At 46.7% G+C, this 16,185-nt stretch overlaps 1 protein-coding gene across 7 annotated transcripts in view; it reads left to right on the plus strand.

The window, feature by feature from the left end:
- Positions 1-12,653, plus strand: part of TSC1 (TSC complex subunit 1) — a 31,429-nt gene extending 18,776 nt beyond the window's left edge. For 5 of the 7 annotated variants that reach the window (XM_028716006.2, XM_028716007.2, XM_028716009.2 and 2 more), the window contains exons 12-22: positions 1,328-1,400; positions 2,038-2,142; positions 3,402-3,999; positions 5,053-5,096; positions 6,475-6,641; positions 7,440-7,622; positions 7,729-7,839; positions 8,224-8,346; positions 9,176-9,363; positions 9,714-9,872; positions 10,421-12,653. In XM_028716006.2, the coding sequence (XP_028571839.2) occupies positions 1,328-1,400; positions 2,038-2,142; positions 3,402-3,999; positions 5,053-5,096; positions 6,475-6,641; positions 7,440-7,622; positions 7,729-7,839; positions 8,224-8,346; positions 9,176-9,363; positions 9,714-9,872; positions 10,421-10,922 (2,253 nt within the window). In that variant the 3' untranslated portion in view covers positions 10,923-12,653. The remainder of the gene's footprint in view (positions 1-1,327; positions 1,401-2,037; positions 2,143-3,401; positions 4,000-5,052; positions 5,097-6,474; positions 6,642-7,439; positions 7,623-7,728; positions 7,840-8,223; positions 8,347-9,175; positions 9,364-9,713; positions 9,873-10,420) is intronic. The other 2 variants (XM_077922460.1, XM_028716011.2) reach the window with 2 other exon arrangements.
- Positions 12,654-16,185: the final 3,532 nt, after the last annotated feature.

Raw genomic sequence — 16,185 nt, forward strand, 5'->3', positions numbered from 1 at the left:
GCTGTCTTTTATGAGACTTTCAAGGTGATTCTGATTCCCAGTTCATCAGAAGCAACCATAACATGACTTTCCCCACCCTACATTATGGTGCTGAAATGAATAAAGCTTCACGGACTAACCATGGAGTGGACTTTTGGATGAAAGGACTTTGCGTACAGTGCTGGTTCTGAAAACTAATTCCACTACTCAAGAGGCATCCTCTTGTTTAATTTTAAACCGTATGTTCCTTGCACCTGGTCTTGTTTCATAGAACTTAGAAATCTAGTTGTTAAAAAAAATGGGGGGGACGGGACACTACTAGCTCTGACCAGTCTGAAGTCTGCATAGCCCTGTCCAAAGAACTCTACTTTAGGTAGGAGGCTACTTGCTGTTTCTTTGCAAGACTTACAGGCATTCCCCGCCTCCCCACATACATGTTCTACTAACGTGTGCCCTTGCATATGCATGGCACCAGGAAATTAATAAATAGAATCATACCAGGAAATGGGAGAGAGCTGGAGAGTCCCTCCCTGGAGCCAAAAAAGGAGATACAGTGAGGGTGGAGGAAGAGACTGGAGGCCCAGTGGGGCTTTGTTTAGGCTGATCAGCCTCCCCACCTAACAGGTGACACACGGGGTAGCGCAGCAGCAGCCACTACCTCTTTCCCACACATCCTCCAGCCAGCCTCGGAGCTTCAGCTCTAGATATTTTGGTCTGGATTGGAGAAAGAGCAGGAAAGAGAGGGGAAAGCAGGGGAAAGTAGGTATTTCGAGGCTTTTTAGAGGGTGAACCCCACTTTACACAATTTTGCTTGTGCGCACCAGGGCCCAGAATGTAAACCCATAAGTGGGTGGACGCCTGTATTAACAGCCCATCTTTTCTTCAAGAAGCTCATGGTAATGTACATGGTTCTTCCCCACAACAACACTGTGATGGTGGTTATACTGAGAGGCGGTGATGGGCCTGTGATCACCCAGTGGGCTTCATGGCTGAGTAGGGATTCGAACACTGGTCTCCCGGGACTTAGTTGGGCACTCTACACCATACTTGCTGCTGAGTCTCCTTCCTTCCCATCAGTCTTGGCTTGTGGGGGGCAGTCATTTTGTCAGTTCATTCCTATGCACGGGCTGAATTACCTGCCCTTGGAGGAGGCACACCCGGAGCAGTGACTTGGGTATATGAGGGAAGCTCCTCCAGAAAACATGTATTATATTTTCCCTTGCACACACTCTTGGTGGTCCTGGTTTTAATTGGGGTGTGTGTGTTAGTGGTGTTCTTTTTCTGTTTGGTTTTGGGGAACACGTGAAGCATTGTGATGGAGATGTGTCTGTTGCTTGCTCTCTTCTAGGAGGGCAGAACCAATCCCGCAAGGTCTTCGTTGTCCCGACAGCCAAACATCACCCAAAGTTCTCAAGCTGTTGGTAAGCTTCACCTGAATTCCTACCTCCAAAATCAGAGGTCACCAACCTAAGGCCCGGGGGCCAGATGCGGCCCAATCGCCTTCTCAATCCAGCCCCTGGACGGTCTGGGAATCAGCGTATTTTTACATGAGTAGAATGTCTCCTTTTATTTAAAATGCATCTCTGGGTTATTTGGGAGGCCTGCCTGGTGTTTTTACATGAGTAGAATGTGTGCTTTTATTTAAATTGCATCTCTGGGTTATTTGTGGGGCATAGGAATTCGTTCATCTCCCCCCCCCCAAAAAAAAATATAGTCCGGCCCACCACATGGTCTGAGGGACAGTGGACTGGCCCATGGCTGAAAAAGGTTGCTGACCCCTGTCCTAAATCTTTATCCTCTATCATCTCTTACAAATTGGGAGTGTCATTTGCACATCATGTCTCTGCTAGTTCATTAGATGGCAGTCTAAGTGTGGAAGTTCTTCCAGAGTGTGTGTGGGTACAGCCAAATTTTGTGATAGTTTGGAGAAGAGGCGTTTTGGTGTGGTTTGAACTTGCATTGCAACAATGTTTGCCACAGCAAACAAGTTAAAATATTTTGTTCTTTCTCTCTCTCTCTCTCTCTCTCTCTCTCTCTCTCTCTCCCCTCCCATAAAAGATTCTCACAGCAGTAAAAGTTTGGTAACTTTAAGTGACCTTCCTGGCATCTTGGGTGACCTGGAGGCCTCTTCTCAAGACAGTGGTGAGAAGGACCGAGAGGAAGGTAATGGGGTAGGGGGCGTCGGGAAGTTCAAGAACACCATGGCCAAGAGGGTACACTCTGTGCTCATGAGTTGTTGGGATCTCAGCTTGTGTGGCTCCAGAGGGAATTGTATGCCTCTGTCCAGCTTTGGGTAGGAGCCGAATGAAAACAGTCTTTTTATAGACTAGCAGTTTAGGCATGGGCAGGGCAGTATGTGTGTGCATGTGTCATGGTTTCCCTGGGGAATGCAGAACTTAATGTTAGGCACCAGCTTCAGCTGCTTGAAGAAATCTCTCTTTTGAAAACAAGTACAGTGGTGCCTCTGTTCATTAATCCGTTCCGCGAGTCTCTTCGTCTTGCGAAGCACGGCTATTAGCGGCTTAGCGGCTATTAACGGCTTAGCGGCTATTAACGGCTTAGCGGCTTTAAGAAAAAGGAAACAAACTCGCAAGAACTCGCAAGACGTTTCGTCTTGCGAAGCAAGCCCATAGGGAAATTCATCTTGCGGAACGACTCAAAAAACGGAAAACCCTTTCGTCTAGCGAGTTTTTTGTCTTGCGAGGCATTCGTCTTGCGGGGCACCACTGTAGTAGAGCATCTGCTTTGCATGCAGAAGGTCCCTGCTTCAATCCACCAACGTCTCCAGGTAGGGCTTTGGAAAGGTTCGCTGTCTGAAACCCTGGAAAGCCTGCTGCTGCTGCTGCTGCTGCTGCTGCTGCTGCTGCTGCTGCTGCTGCTGCTCAGTTTGGACAATACTGAACTAGATGAGCCAGTGGGCAGACTTGGTTTAAAGCAGCTTCCGCTGTCATGTTTCTATCCATCATGGCTGCGAAGAGACTGTTGAAAGTATGTAGGGCAATGCCTGCTGAAATCTCAGAAAGCTATTGGGCTGTCTGAACAGGACTGCCAAGGGGCTAGAGCTTCACTGCCTCATGCTTAGCAAACCCAAAATAAATTCTGCAAAATACCAAATGTGGCATTTTGTCCTGAAAAAACATTCTTTTAAAAAAGAAATACTGGAATAACATACATAGTTACAGAATCCCAAGTGTTTTCTTTATTTGGAGTATGTATTGTCTTGGCATAGAATCTGCCCTGGCAGGTCTCAGACCCTAATAACAAAGTGATTCCTCAAGGGGTGATAACACCAGAAGGTTAAATTATTTTCAGTGCTCCACCTTTTGCAACAGCAGCTAAGGCGGGTGGATTTCCTGCCACTGATGAGCAAATATAGGGCAGCATGTCTGATCCATCCACACTTTGCTTTTCTCTGTCCTTAGATGCCATATCAAGAGAGATCTCAGAGATCACCACAGCAGACACGGAACCTGTGGTGCCTCGGGGAGGTTTTGACTCCCCTTTCTATCGCCTGAATGAGGGTCTCCCCAGCTCAAAGAAATCCCAGCTGGCTGCCTCAAGTACACAGGGGCATAACCTGGACTCCAAGCCCCTGGCGTTGTCACCCCTTGCAGCATCGACACCAGGTGTGGCCCAATCTGGGCTCAAAAGGTCACTGGATATGCCTAAGCAAACCTTCACGCCTATTGACCTACCCAGCCGATACTCCGAGAATCATCCTTCTGGACACCAGCAAAGCCAGGTGTCTCTGGAGTCAAACATTGTTGCCCCTAGCCCTTGCAAGATTCCTGCACGCAAGTGGATGGGGTTTGGGGATGAGCAGCCCCCTGATTATGAGCACCTCTTCGAAGTGGCTTTGCCAAAGACCGCCTACCATTTTGTAAGCAAGAAGACTGAAGAGCTTCTCAGGAATGTCAACGCAGGTGATGACAAAGTGAACTCTTCCTCCCCATCCCCCTTGGAAATGCTGGATCAGCTCATACAGCATGGAGCAGATGCCCACAGCAAACGGCTTGACCAGTAAGTGACGGCAGAGCTTGTATTCTTAAGGCTGGAGCTAGTGCGGTGACAAGAACAGGACTGAACCACTGTTTCAAGTTACTCACCTGTTCCCTGTAATGCTGTGGCCTTGGGGCCAAATGCAACTCTCCAGGGCACTCTGGTTCTCTCCCCGCCCCCGAATGCTTCCTGGGCCACTGCCCTCCTTGAGTGTTTTTGCATGACCAGAATGTAGATGGTTCCTCTTGATTGTCTGAACAGAGGGTAGAGAGTGTAGTATGTAGTATGTAGAAACTGGCCTGCTGTAGAAAAGTAGTCTTGAGTGTGTGTGTGTGTGTGTGTGTGTGTGTGTGTGTGTGTTAGTGTTATACAGTAGGCTAGTTTCTACATACAACAATCTCTATCCTCTAGTTACCTTTTTTCAGGAAAAAAGAAATGCTAAGCGACTTACAAAAGAACAAACAAACAAAACTCTGAAATATGCAAGTAACATATAAAAAAATATCCAAATGAACCTCACTAGTGAGGCCTCAACTAGAACCAGGGCTTTCTCCGCTGCGGCTCCAATCTGGTGGAACGCTCTGTCACAAGAGACTAGGGCCCTGCGGGACCTGACAACTTTCCGCAGGGCCTGAAAGACAGAGCTGTTCCACCAGGCCTTTGGTCAGGGAGCAGCCTGACTCCCTCCTCTGGCAGTCTGCACAGAATTTTGCTTAACAGTTGCCATCAATTTGATTTTAATTAATTTTATAATGGAATGGGTGTGCTTTTGAACTGCTAGGTTGGCAGGAGCTGGAACAGAGAAACGGAAGCTCACCCCGTCGCAGGGATTTGAACCGCCGACCTTCTGAACCCGGCGAACCCAGGGCTCAGTGGTTTAGACCACAGTGCTGCCTGCGTCCCAAATTTACCACTACATTGGTGTAATTGGTCACTCACGTAGTCCTGTACCTTAGGACAGTGAGAGCAGTAGGGTGATGCTTGAAACCACCTGGGGTTTGTTGTTGCTTTAAAAAAAACCAAAACATTTTTTACTGCAATCCAGAAAACCCACCATTCTTATTTGTTCCTCAGATTACCTTTGTTAAGCAAATCAGCTGACTGGACTCACTTTGGAGGTAAGAGGTTGTTGTTTTTTTGAGGCATGTATTTTAATCCATGTGTTGGAGCAAAACTTTGCTCAGCTTTTGTATCAAGCTGCTGCGCATCTTTCCTCACTGCACTGGCATCTTGCATTTGATGGTGCTGGATAGCTTCCAAGAGTGTAAATGGTGTATCCTCTATTCACTGGCATCTGGTAATCCATTGCAGTTTCTTCATAGACTTCGTGAACCTGAGTGCAGTGGCATTTAACCTAGATGTTAACCAGAACATGGGAAAACTGGCCAGATCACACTTTTCCAAAACAGGGCTGCAGAGCACACACCAACCTGGTTGAAGGTGCTTTATGCTATGGGCAATGCTTGGACATCCATCTCTAAGGCTGGATTGGACAGTCGTCTCCCCTATGAAGAAACGTGGCAGCATTTGGGACAGTTTAGCTTAGAGAAAAGGCGAGTAAGAGGCAACATGATAGAAGTTATACATAGCATGGAGAAAGTGGATAGAGAGTAGTTTTTCTATAACTCGTGGACATCCATTGAAGTTGAATGTTAGCAGATGCAAAACAAATAAAGTTTTCCTTCACACAGCACATAGTTAAACCATGGAACTCACTACTACAAGAGGGAGTGATGGTCACCAACCTAAAGGGCTTTAAAAGAGAATTAGACAAATTCATCAAGGATAAGACTATTGATGGCAGTTAGCTTTTATGGCTATGCTCTGCCCCCACAGTTAGAAGCATCAATGTTTCTGAATAAGAAGAGGAGTTTGGACTTGATACCCTGCCTTTCATTCCCCTTAAGGAGTCTCAAAGCGGCTAACATTCTCCTTTTCCCTTCCTCCCCCACAACAAACACTCTGTGAGGTAAGTGAGGCTGATAGACCTCAGAGAAGTGTGACTGGCCCAAGGTCACCCAGCAGCTGCATGTGGAGGAGCAGGGAAGCAAACCCGGTTCACCAGATTACGAGTCCACTGCTCTTAACCACTACACCACACTGGCTCCTGGAAACCACAGGAGGAGAGAGCGCTATTGCGCTTAAATTCTGCTTGCAGGTTTCATACAGGTGTCTAGCTGGCTACTGTGAGTACAGAATACTGGCCCAGATGGGCCGTTGGCCTGATCCAACAGGCTTTTCTTACGTTATTATTCCTGAGCTGCAGACCTAATCCTTTAGGAGGAGGAACTTTAGTTTAAGAGTGCTGGGAATTGTAGCTCTGCCCAGGGGTAAACTGCAGTTCCCAGGATTCTTCAGGGGAAGCCCATGTGCCTCACGTATATTCTGTGTATGCAGCCTTGGTTGTGTGTCCTGTTTGCAAGGTGTCTTAGGCACGCTGGTTGAATGGTGCCAGCATCTTTGCGTACCATCGTCTTCTTTCTGCCTTCCCCTCAGGTGCTCCTGCACCAGATGATTTCAGTGTTCTCAGAATCCAGCTCCTCCTGCTGCACAATGAACTGCTGTATGAGCGCTTCAAGAGGCAACAGCACGCGCTGCGAAACCGGCGGCTCCTGCGCAAAGTGATAAAGGTGACGGCTCTGGAGGAACACAACGCTGCCATGGTGAGTCAAGGTTTCTACAGGGAGCACCTACACTGCAGGCGGTTTACCACCTGCTGTGTTACTACTGGGGAAGGGGGACGGAAGGCAACTTTGGGTCTGGGAGTGAAGTGCAGGATTCCAAGACTTTCTTATGTGGCCCCCATAATTCTCACACATTGCCCCATATAGTGGTACCTCGGGTTACATACGCTTCAGGTTACATACGTTTCAGGTTACATACGCTTCAGGTTACAGACTCCGCTAACCCAGAAATATTACCTCGGGTTAAGAACTTTGCTTCAGGATGAGAACAGAAATTGCACGGCGGCAGTGGGAGGCCCCATTAGCTAAAGTGGTGCTTCAGGTTAAGAACAGTTTCAGGTTAAGTACAGACCTCTGGAATGAATTAAGTACTTAACCTGAGGTACCACTGTATTTCCAGGCCGTGCCTTTCACCAACTCTGCTTTGTGGCTTCCTTGAGTGTTTCTGCATGGCTGGAGACTGTGCTTAAAACGTTTAACCTTTACCCAGATATTTAGAAAATTGGTATGAGTTTTAATCTGTTTCGAGTTTTGAGTTATTTTAACTTTTGAAAAGTCTTAAATTATTAATTCTATTCTTTGATTTTGTTGTTTCATCTTTCTTTCTTTTTTTGCAAACTGCTTTGAGGCTTTTAAACAATGTATAGATTCTATGAAATAAAATACAGACCTGCTGACATGCAGCAGGCATGGTATAAACACATTTACACTTTGCGTTTGACAAAACTTGCCCTTATTTGAAGTGGGCCCTTTTGACTGGTCTCTGCTTCCTGGCAGAAAGACCAACTGAGGCTCCAGGAGAAGGACATCCAAGTCCTGAAGCTCAGCCTGAAGATGGAGCAGGCCAAGTTCTGCAAGTTCCAGGAGGAACACGACATGCTCATGGCTCGGCTCCACAGCCAGATCCGCCAGTTGCAGCAGGAACGGGAAGAGTATTACAGTCACAGCCAGGAACTGAAGGTACAAGAAGTGACTCTGAGTTGGGGGTTGAGGCCGGCAAGGGCAGGGGGAGGATATGGTGCCACTAACCAGCTTCACTAATATTGTTTGGGTTTGTTTTTACAAGATCAGACTGGAAGACTGCCACAAAATCATCGCAGGCCTGCGGCTGGAGTTGAACACGGCCAGCAGCAAGATGTGTCACACGGAATTGTTGCTGAGCCAGGTTTCTCAGAAGGTAAGAGCTAAATTTTCCTGTGGGGTTCCCACTTCCCCTATTTTGTGTGCATAGGTGTGTGTCCTTGGTTTCAATAAGACTTCTTCCAGCTGCATCCCAGTATTGTGGACCCTGCTCTGTGTTTGTTTGTTTGTGTGTGTGGTTGGGGCTGGTGGGAGTTGGAGTCCAGTAACGTGTGGGAGGGGGGGGGTCTATTGGTTTGTTTTTGTTTTAGTATGCATTTTGTGTTGTGAGCAGCCCTGTGATCTTTGAATGAAGGGTGTTATATAAATTTAATACAAAATAAACATGAAGGGCAGCAGGTTCCCCATCTTCTGGTATAAGCAGTACTTTTTTAAAAAGATAATAATTGTGTAGTCTCTAACTAAAACTTTCTCTTTTAAGCTTTCTAACTGTGAGTCGGCCCAACAGCAGATGGAGATGTTGAACAGGCAACTCCTAGTCTTTGGGGAGATGAAAGAGTTGTGTTTGAAACAGCTTCAGCACAAGCAGGCTGGCACAACTAAGGTATGCCTCAGGAGAGATGTGTGCCAGCAGTGTTGCTTGTGGCTCACATTGGGCAAACACAACAGGCTGGCCCTGCAGATGCTGCTGGACTCCAGCATTCATGAATCTCAGCCAGTGTGACCTTATGGTCAGGGGTGCTGGGGAGTTAATCAGTGCCATAGCTACCAATGGGGGGGCACTAGCCAGGTTTTTTACCCCAGGTGAAGCCTCCAGAGGGGTGCCATTGACATTTTAAGCCTGTGTGTGTGTGCACAAATGCACGTGTGGGGTGTTGGTGCCAAACTGGGTCTTTGAAATAAAGCCTAGTTTTGCAAATGAGCATGCATCAGATCAATAGATTGGGTGCTTCAGATGTTGTTGGACCCCTCTTAGCCCCACCGATCAGGGATGATGGCAGCTGGGAGGCCTGCAGCTGGGCGGACCATAGGTTAGCCACTGCTGCACTACTTTGAACCCTGCATACTTTGAAAAAAGCATGTACTTAAAGAAGTGCAGTAGTAATATTTATTTCCAATAAGAAAATGATGGCAGGCATTTCAATTTTCATCAAATTATCCGTGGCTGGGGAGATTTTAAAAATACTTGCCAATATTTCAGCACCTGAAAATCTCACACCTCTAGGAAGAATGATAGGGTTGAATTGAACCCCAGGCATCCTTTGCCAGCGCCTACGATGAGAGTGGTTTCGCTAAACCCAGATCCAAGGTCAAAAGCAGCAATTCCTTAATTAGTTCTGTCATAATTCTGCCTGGCCTCTCTTGTTCCCTCTCAGTCTTCTCTTCTCCCGTCTACAATCATTTAGCTTTATTTAACCCCCTCCATCTTCCAGGAAGTGGAATGCCTGCAGATGGCCTTTCAGAAAGAACTGGAGAAAGCACATTACTGCATTCAGCAGCAGAGCCAGGAGCTGGAGGCTTCTCAGAAGCGAATAGGCGACCTGGAATATCAGCTAGCAAAGAGGGACCACCTCTTGTTGGAGCAGAAGAAATACTTGGAAGATGTTAAAATCCAAGCCAGGTAACCCCCCCCCCCGCCCTTCAGCTCATTTTACCAAGCAAGGGAGTACAGAGGCCTCCCCCAAATCCCAATTTCACTCCTGTCAACCTCCAGGAATGTTAGGTCTTTGAGGCAAGCAAAGGTCTCCTAACAACTCACAGTATCCTGCACAAACTCCAGCTCCCATGATTCTGTGGGGAAAGCTGTGACTCTTTAAAGTAGTATTATAGTACTGTAAATGTATGGGGTGAATGTGGCCATAGCCTGGAGGGGAATACCTCTTTTTCCCCCTTGAAAGAGAAATGCTTTTGTACACAGAGGGGAAATGTAATGACATAAAATCCAGACACAGGTTTCTTTTCTTTTTTCAGTTTCCAACTCCAAGCAGCTGAGGGCTGGTACAAAATGCAGAAAAATATTACACAGCTGTTTGAGGTGGAGATATTGAGTCTGCATGGCCAAGTGCAGAATGAACGGCTGTTGAACAACCGTGAAGAAAACAAGGTGGAACAAGCTGAATCCAATGAAAGGTAAAGGGGCCAAGTGCAGCTGTGAGGCTTGCTGGCTGCTCATAATAAACAATTTATGTCTGAGGCAGGCTTTCAGAGCTTAGGGGTTGCAGCCAACATTTGTCATATTCAGAGTAGACCCATTCAAATTAATGGGTTTAACACATGGGTCTATTCTTCATTGCATTTATAACCCCACCCCACCCCTTTCCTGCAAGGAGCTCAATGTGGCTTATATAGTTCTTCCCCTCACAACAACTCTGTGAGGTAAGTTAGGCTGAGAGACTGCCCCAAGGTCTCCCAGTGAGCTTCATGGCTGAGGGGGGTGGTATTAGAATCTTGCTTTCCTAGTTCCTAGTCTCTAACCACTATACCGCACTGGCTAAGTTTCACTAACTGAGAACAGGATGCTGGACTAGATGGGCCAGTGGTCTGACCCAGCAGGCTGTTCTTATGTAGGGGGAGTGAAATCTTTGGGTAGGTGGGGCAGTTTTCAGCCCATGTGCTGCTGCTTCTGAAGGCAAACCTTTGGTCACTTGGGCTGACTTGTCTCTCTCCTCTCCCCCCAGCCCCCACAACAGGCTGCCTGGAGCAAACGAAAGCAGTACTGACCCTACTGTGGGACACAGTGAGGAACCGCTGGAATGTAGCAGTGAGACTGAACCTCCCAGCACCCGGGGCAGCAGCAGCGAGGTGTCCACCCCTGAGAAGCCCAGCCAGCGCACCGGGCAGCTCAACAACCGCAGAGAGTCGTCTGCATTGCTGGAGCCCTCCTCTGGCAGCGTCCCCCCCACAGTGGGCTCCTTCCCAAGCTCTGAGAGTTTCCTAGGGATGAAGGCCCAAGAGCTGTTCCACAACAAGAACAAGGGTCACTGCAATGAGGATGGGGTGGCCACTGGCAACGTTTGTGAACCTTTGAAGACCTGCAAAGATCCCAGCCTGGAGGTCACGGAGGCAGCCCAGGCACCCTCCCCTAGTCCCGAGGAACTGCCTCCCTCCCCCAGAACCCAGGATGCCAATGTTGGACAGCTTCATATCATGGATTACAATGAATCTCATGGCCATAGCTAGAAATGAGGAAAGGAAAATCAAAATCAGTATTAACATTTTCATATTTTTGGCATAGAACAGGGAGGTGTGGCTGCCCAATTTAACTAAAAGCTTTTGGGTTTTGTCAGTCCAGCACCCTACCAGCTTACACAGGCGGCAGTTCTTTTGTTGGACTTTTTTGCCCCAAGTGGGTTTATGGGATGGCTGAGTTTCTGGGTCTAGAAGTGTAGGTGATCAGTCAAGGCCTTCCCTGAAACACTTCTGTCCCTCTTGAAGCCACTGTGTAGTACACACTTTGATGCTGCTGCAGCAGCAGCTAGGATTTCTCCAAACTTTTTGTCAATCCATCCACTTTTTTCTTGCCCTACCCCCCTGCTGAGAGGTTGGTTTAAATGAACTTGTGTGCAATATGGAGCAGAGCCTCCCCCAAGGAATACTCGGGGTGTGCTCATCTGGAGAACTAAGCATCTGCTGTCTCCCCTCCTGCAAGCAACTCAGGGTTACTCTTATTGAGAAACCCCGGGATTTGTTTTTCTCAAAGTGTTATAATATGATGGCAACTCAGTCTTTTCCCCGCCTTCAGCCTTCCCCCTCCCCACCCCCCCCCCCAACTTTTTGCATTTTGTGCATAGACTGGACTTCACTCTAACCGTGAAATGAGATAGAGTCCCCTCCAGTATTGAAAACCATGCCCTCTTTCTCTCATTTCCCCTCCCCACAAATTTGCTTTTGTTGCTGGATGAGATGGTACTGAGCTGACCTCCAGTTGTGTGGGTGTTTATTTTTCCACCCTGAGTGGAAAAGAAAGCTGAGGCTTTTCTGTTGGAAACCTGTCCTGTGGAGATTTCTGGTTAGTACAGTGGATGCAGAACTTCCTCAGCCTAACCCAAATGCCTAACCTAAGCTGAGACAAATTTTTCTTTGTGTTTGCTGCTGTGTCTGTCTTATGAGAAAAGGGTGAGCTGATTTTTTTTCTCTTCCACTCCTTCCTAAGGAGTGGTAGTCCTGTTTCTCATTGTCTGCCCAGATGCCACCCTGGTTCCCCCCTCCCCAAGTTGGCCTATTTACATTTCTATGGGAGGGGGGATGCTTCTGAATCCCCCCCCCCCTTGATTTAAAAGCAGTGGGATTGGCTATATTGTGTCCTCCCCCCATGCAAACTGTCCCCTTGTGGTTCTTTTGCAAAGTGGGCTTTATTTTCAATACAAAAGTACCCCTTCAGTTGAGAGAGCCTTCTCTCTTTTAAAGAGACAGCATTTTTCATTAAAAGGGCACATGATCACCTGCCAGAATCTCCCAGTATGTTCTCTCCCCACTGCACCATGGACCACAGAAATTATGGAGCATTCAGTAAATCTCTTGAATCATGAATGCAGCACATGAAAAGGCAAGGGGATGCAGGAAGATCCCGGTGGTAAAGCTGGAAATTATTTTGTTCCCTTAACAAAAAAACAAACAACCTGGCTGCTTTTAGTTAACCGTTTGTCAGAGAGCGATTTCTCTATTTAGATTTAACATTGATTCCTGCCTTGCTCTTTGTATAAGTAAATATTTTACATTTATAAAATGTAAAATGCCGTAAATATGAAATTGTAAGTAAGAAATGGTGAAATTCAAGATAAAGGAGTAAATTAAAGAAAAAAAACCCAAATGGATGAAAATTTGCTGTCCTTGCTAGGATGTTGTAATATGTCACAGCAGTTCCTTGTGTTTGACTGTGAACAAAAATAAAAAGAATTCTTTTGTACTATATTAGACTGGTTTTGCAAGTAAAATCATAAAAGGATCCTGTTGGAGGACCTATACTGGCTAACTAATGTTAATAGGAGTGTGCAGAAACTCCTTTTGTTTGAGAGAGTGGGCACTTTACTGAACAGCTGGATTGGTTTTCCAACCCGTAGCAAGGCAGGGTTAAGGAAAGTGTAACCCTCCCAGAGATTGACAACTCACATTATTCTGGAGATTCCCACAATGTGAGAAGTGACGCTACAGGGAATCAGGAAGAGGGCCTTCTCAGTAGTGGCGCCAACCCTGTTGAATGCCCTGCCATCAGATGTCATTAAGCTTTTTAAGGCTTAATGTTTCACTATGTTTTTATATACGCTGGAAGCTGCCTAGAATAGCTGGGGCAACCCAGTCAGATGGGCAGGGAACAAATAATAAATCATCATCATCCTTGACCAGACTAGCTAGAACCGGTGGCTCTTCAGATGTTGATGGGACTCCCCAGTTCCCTGTCTCCTAAAGTAAGGATTTCAGCATTCCACAGTGCATGTGGTTTTGAGCATGGAGGTGTAACAATGCTTCCTCACAGTGTGTGACGTTTGGTGGGATTCATTAGACCAAGATCTGATTTCTCTAGTTAATCGTTAATAGTTAATGGCAGCTTAATGGAACCTCTCTTCTTCCCAGTATTCCTTGCTTCAGAGTTTCCCAGCGGCATCTGCCAACTTTTGGAGAATACTGGACTAGACTTACTCTGTTTAGTGTGTGTAGTATGCCTGGGGTATAGAATCTTAAATGTGACCCTCCAGGCCTCTGCATATGGCCCTTTGAATGTTTTCCAGGTTATACACCCTTTCTGGCCCTGCTTTGCACCTTGGGGTGTGTGTGTGTGTGTGTGTGTGTGTGTGTGTGTGGTGGTTGTTGTTGTTGTTGTTGTTGTCAAGCATTGTCAAGAGTTTTCAAAGACAGGTTAAAAACTCTTGACAATGCTGCTTGCTTGTCTGGATGAAGGATAGAGAGATTTGTGTAGAACTAGCCTGTACAGAGGAATGATTTACATTAGTTTTCTGCCCACTTTCAACTCTGGCCCGGCCCACCATAGCATGTGACCCTTGGGTGAAAAAAGTTACCACCACCCTACTCTTGGTGCAAACCTGCTCTCCCCACCACCTTTTATCAAAAGCCCTCAAGCCATCTCAAGTTGCCTGCCTAGCAAGATGATTCTTCTGTCCAGGGGTCCTTCTGGAAGCTCTGTGGCTGCTGTAGCTTTAGTTGCTTCCATTTTGAATGAAGCTGTGCCTGCCTTGGAACTCTGTGAAGCAACATCTCAAACGATTCCCAACTTTTATGTACCTGTCTAGTAGGGATCAGCTACTAATAGCCAAGTGTTGATCCAATAAACACCAACCCAGAGATGTAAGTTGTGAGTTGGGCAGTCGGGGCAAAAGGCAGCTGGCCAGCAGTTCTTTTGGGTATGGGTTTGTGTATAAAATCTGAATTTTGTAACCTGGGATTTTGTAAACCGCTAAGGAATTTGTAACTGGGAAGGGGGTTGCTGTTAAGAGATTCTGCAGGTGGCTTCTAGGAAAAACATAGAAAGCCCTGCTGGGTCAGGCCAATGGCCCATCCAACCCCCAAATCCTGTTCTCACAATGGGCAACCAGACAAGATTCAAGCACAAGAGCACTCTGTTTCCAGAATCCAGGTTAATCCTCCTTCACCCTACCTCTCAATAATTACGGGTTTTAACTCAAGAACCTGTGTGCGTGCGCGTGTGGGTGGGTGCAGAAAGGTAACTGTTTACATGTAGCAAAGTGCAAATTTCCCATTTTTCACTCACGTATGCTGGTTCAAAACAGTCTCTTGTCAAGATCAGCCTTGCCTTAATGGGGGATTTAAAATAAATACAGGCAATAAGGGGTGTTATAGGAGGGGTAGGACCTCTGGGAGGGGACACATTGTGCTTCTTCGGCAGTAATTTGTCCACCTTGGTTCCCATCCTGCACTCAACTCTCATCTGTTGCTCCTTGAAGCTGTCAGCATGCAACAGCAGCTATACCCTGGGAAGTGACTTTGACTGCCTGGCTAAACCAGGTAAGAGTAGCTGTTGGGTCTCAAACCCTCAGTAGGTTAAGGACTTCCCTGCATGAGAAGACAGGCTCCAGCATATTGAGCGGACGAGATAAATAGTGGGTCCAATGATCAAGAGGGGGGTTTCTGCATGTGTTGTAGAGGAAAGTGAGGGGCAGGTGAGGCTTGCCAACCTGGGAAGGAAGCCCATCTAGGAGAAGGAAAACTGGTCCTAAACCTTTGCTGCCTTGCATGATGTCTTCAGAAGCAGAAAAGGCTACACATATCTGGAGAAGACGGTTGGATGGCCTGGCAACTCCTGCAGCCAAGCTGATGCAAAACGTATTGCTCTGTTTTCCTTTGGACCACACCAGTGAGGCCGAGGGGGGTGGTTCCTGTCATCTGGGCAGCCCAGGACCACCTTACATACTGTGTCATGGGGAGGTCACTTTGGTGCTGCTTACGCAGTGGTTTGACGTCATCCCTGGAGGCATAATCCATTCTCTTGAGACAGATGGATGCCAATGCAATAGGCTATAAATGGTTAATGCACAACATTCGGTGTACTATTGAAGCAATAAAAGGGTACTACTCTATATGTTGGGGTGTGTGAATGACTTGATAGGAATATGTTGGATTTCTTGCATAAATCATTGGCTGGGATGGAGGCTGGGTTTGCCTTAATAAATACAGAAGAAATTTGGCACTTGGAAAAATAACTTTTATGGTTCACTGCTGATTTAATATTCAAGGGGGGATGCTTCCCTACCTGGATCAAAATGATTAAATATGTATTATATCAGAGAAAGGAAGCCAGCAAGATAGAAAAAGAGAAAAATAAATTACCTTCCAGCGCTTTCTAGTGCTAAGCAAGAATGCTTTGGTAGGTCTATAAACACCACCATAAATAATAAACATTTTATGCCGAAAGAGTTGGGGATGTAGGTTGAAAGGGCTCAATTATTCATTTATTTTACTTCCTGAATGCAGAGTAGAAACTCAAACCCCACAGTGCATTTTAACTTGCTACCTTACTACAAAGGTGTTGGTGGAAAGTGATAGCTATCTTATCTTCCTCTTCTTTTTTCTATTCTTTAAAGAAAATTAGAACTCATCTGACATCAGAGGACCAGTGGTGACTGGTGCTCATTGGGACTGGTAGGGCAGGAGGCAGGGAGCCCAACAGTGGGTGGTGCCAGAGCCAATGACAAGCAGAGCCAACTAATCCTACCTCTCCCCATCTTCCCTTAGCTGAGTTTTACAAGAGCAACACACAGACCGAGGAGGAGAAAGCTGACAGGAAGTGCCACCCCCTGAACTGGTTGCAAACAAAGACGACAGCTAGGTGGGGAGTGGCTGAGGGAAGACTGATGTTGGTGGGGCAGTGCCCCATTCACCCTAATGGGCCAGTCTCCCCTGCAGAGAACTGGGATTTGTTTCTACCATTCTCCCACTATTATTGCAGCTTTTAAACCCACCTTTCTGCTCA

Source organism: Podarcis muralis, chromosome Z (assembly GCF_964188315.1).
Source record: "Podarcis muralis chromosome Z, rPodMur119.hap1.1, whole genome shotgun sequence".
NCBI classification, from domain to species: domain Eukaryota; kingdom Metazoa; phylum Chordata; class Lepidosauria; order Squamata; family Lacertidae; genus Podarcis; species Podarcis muralis.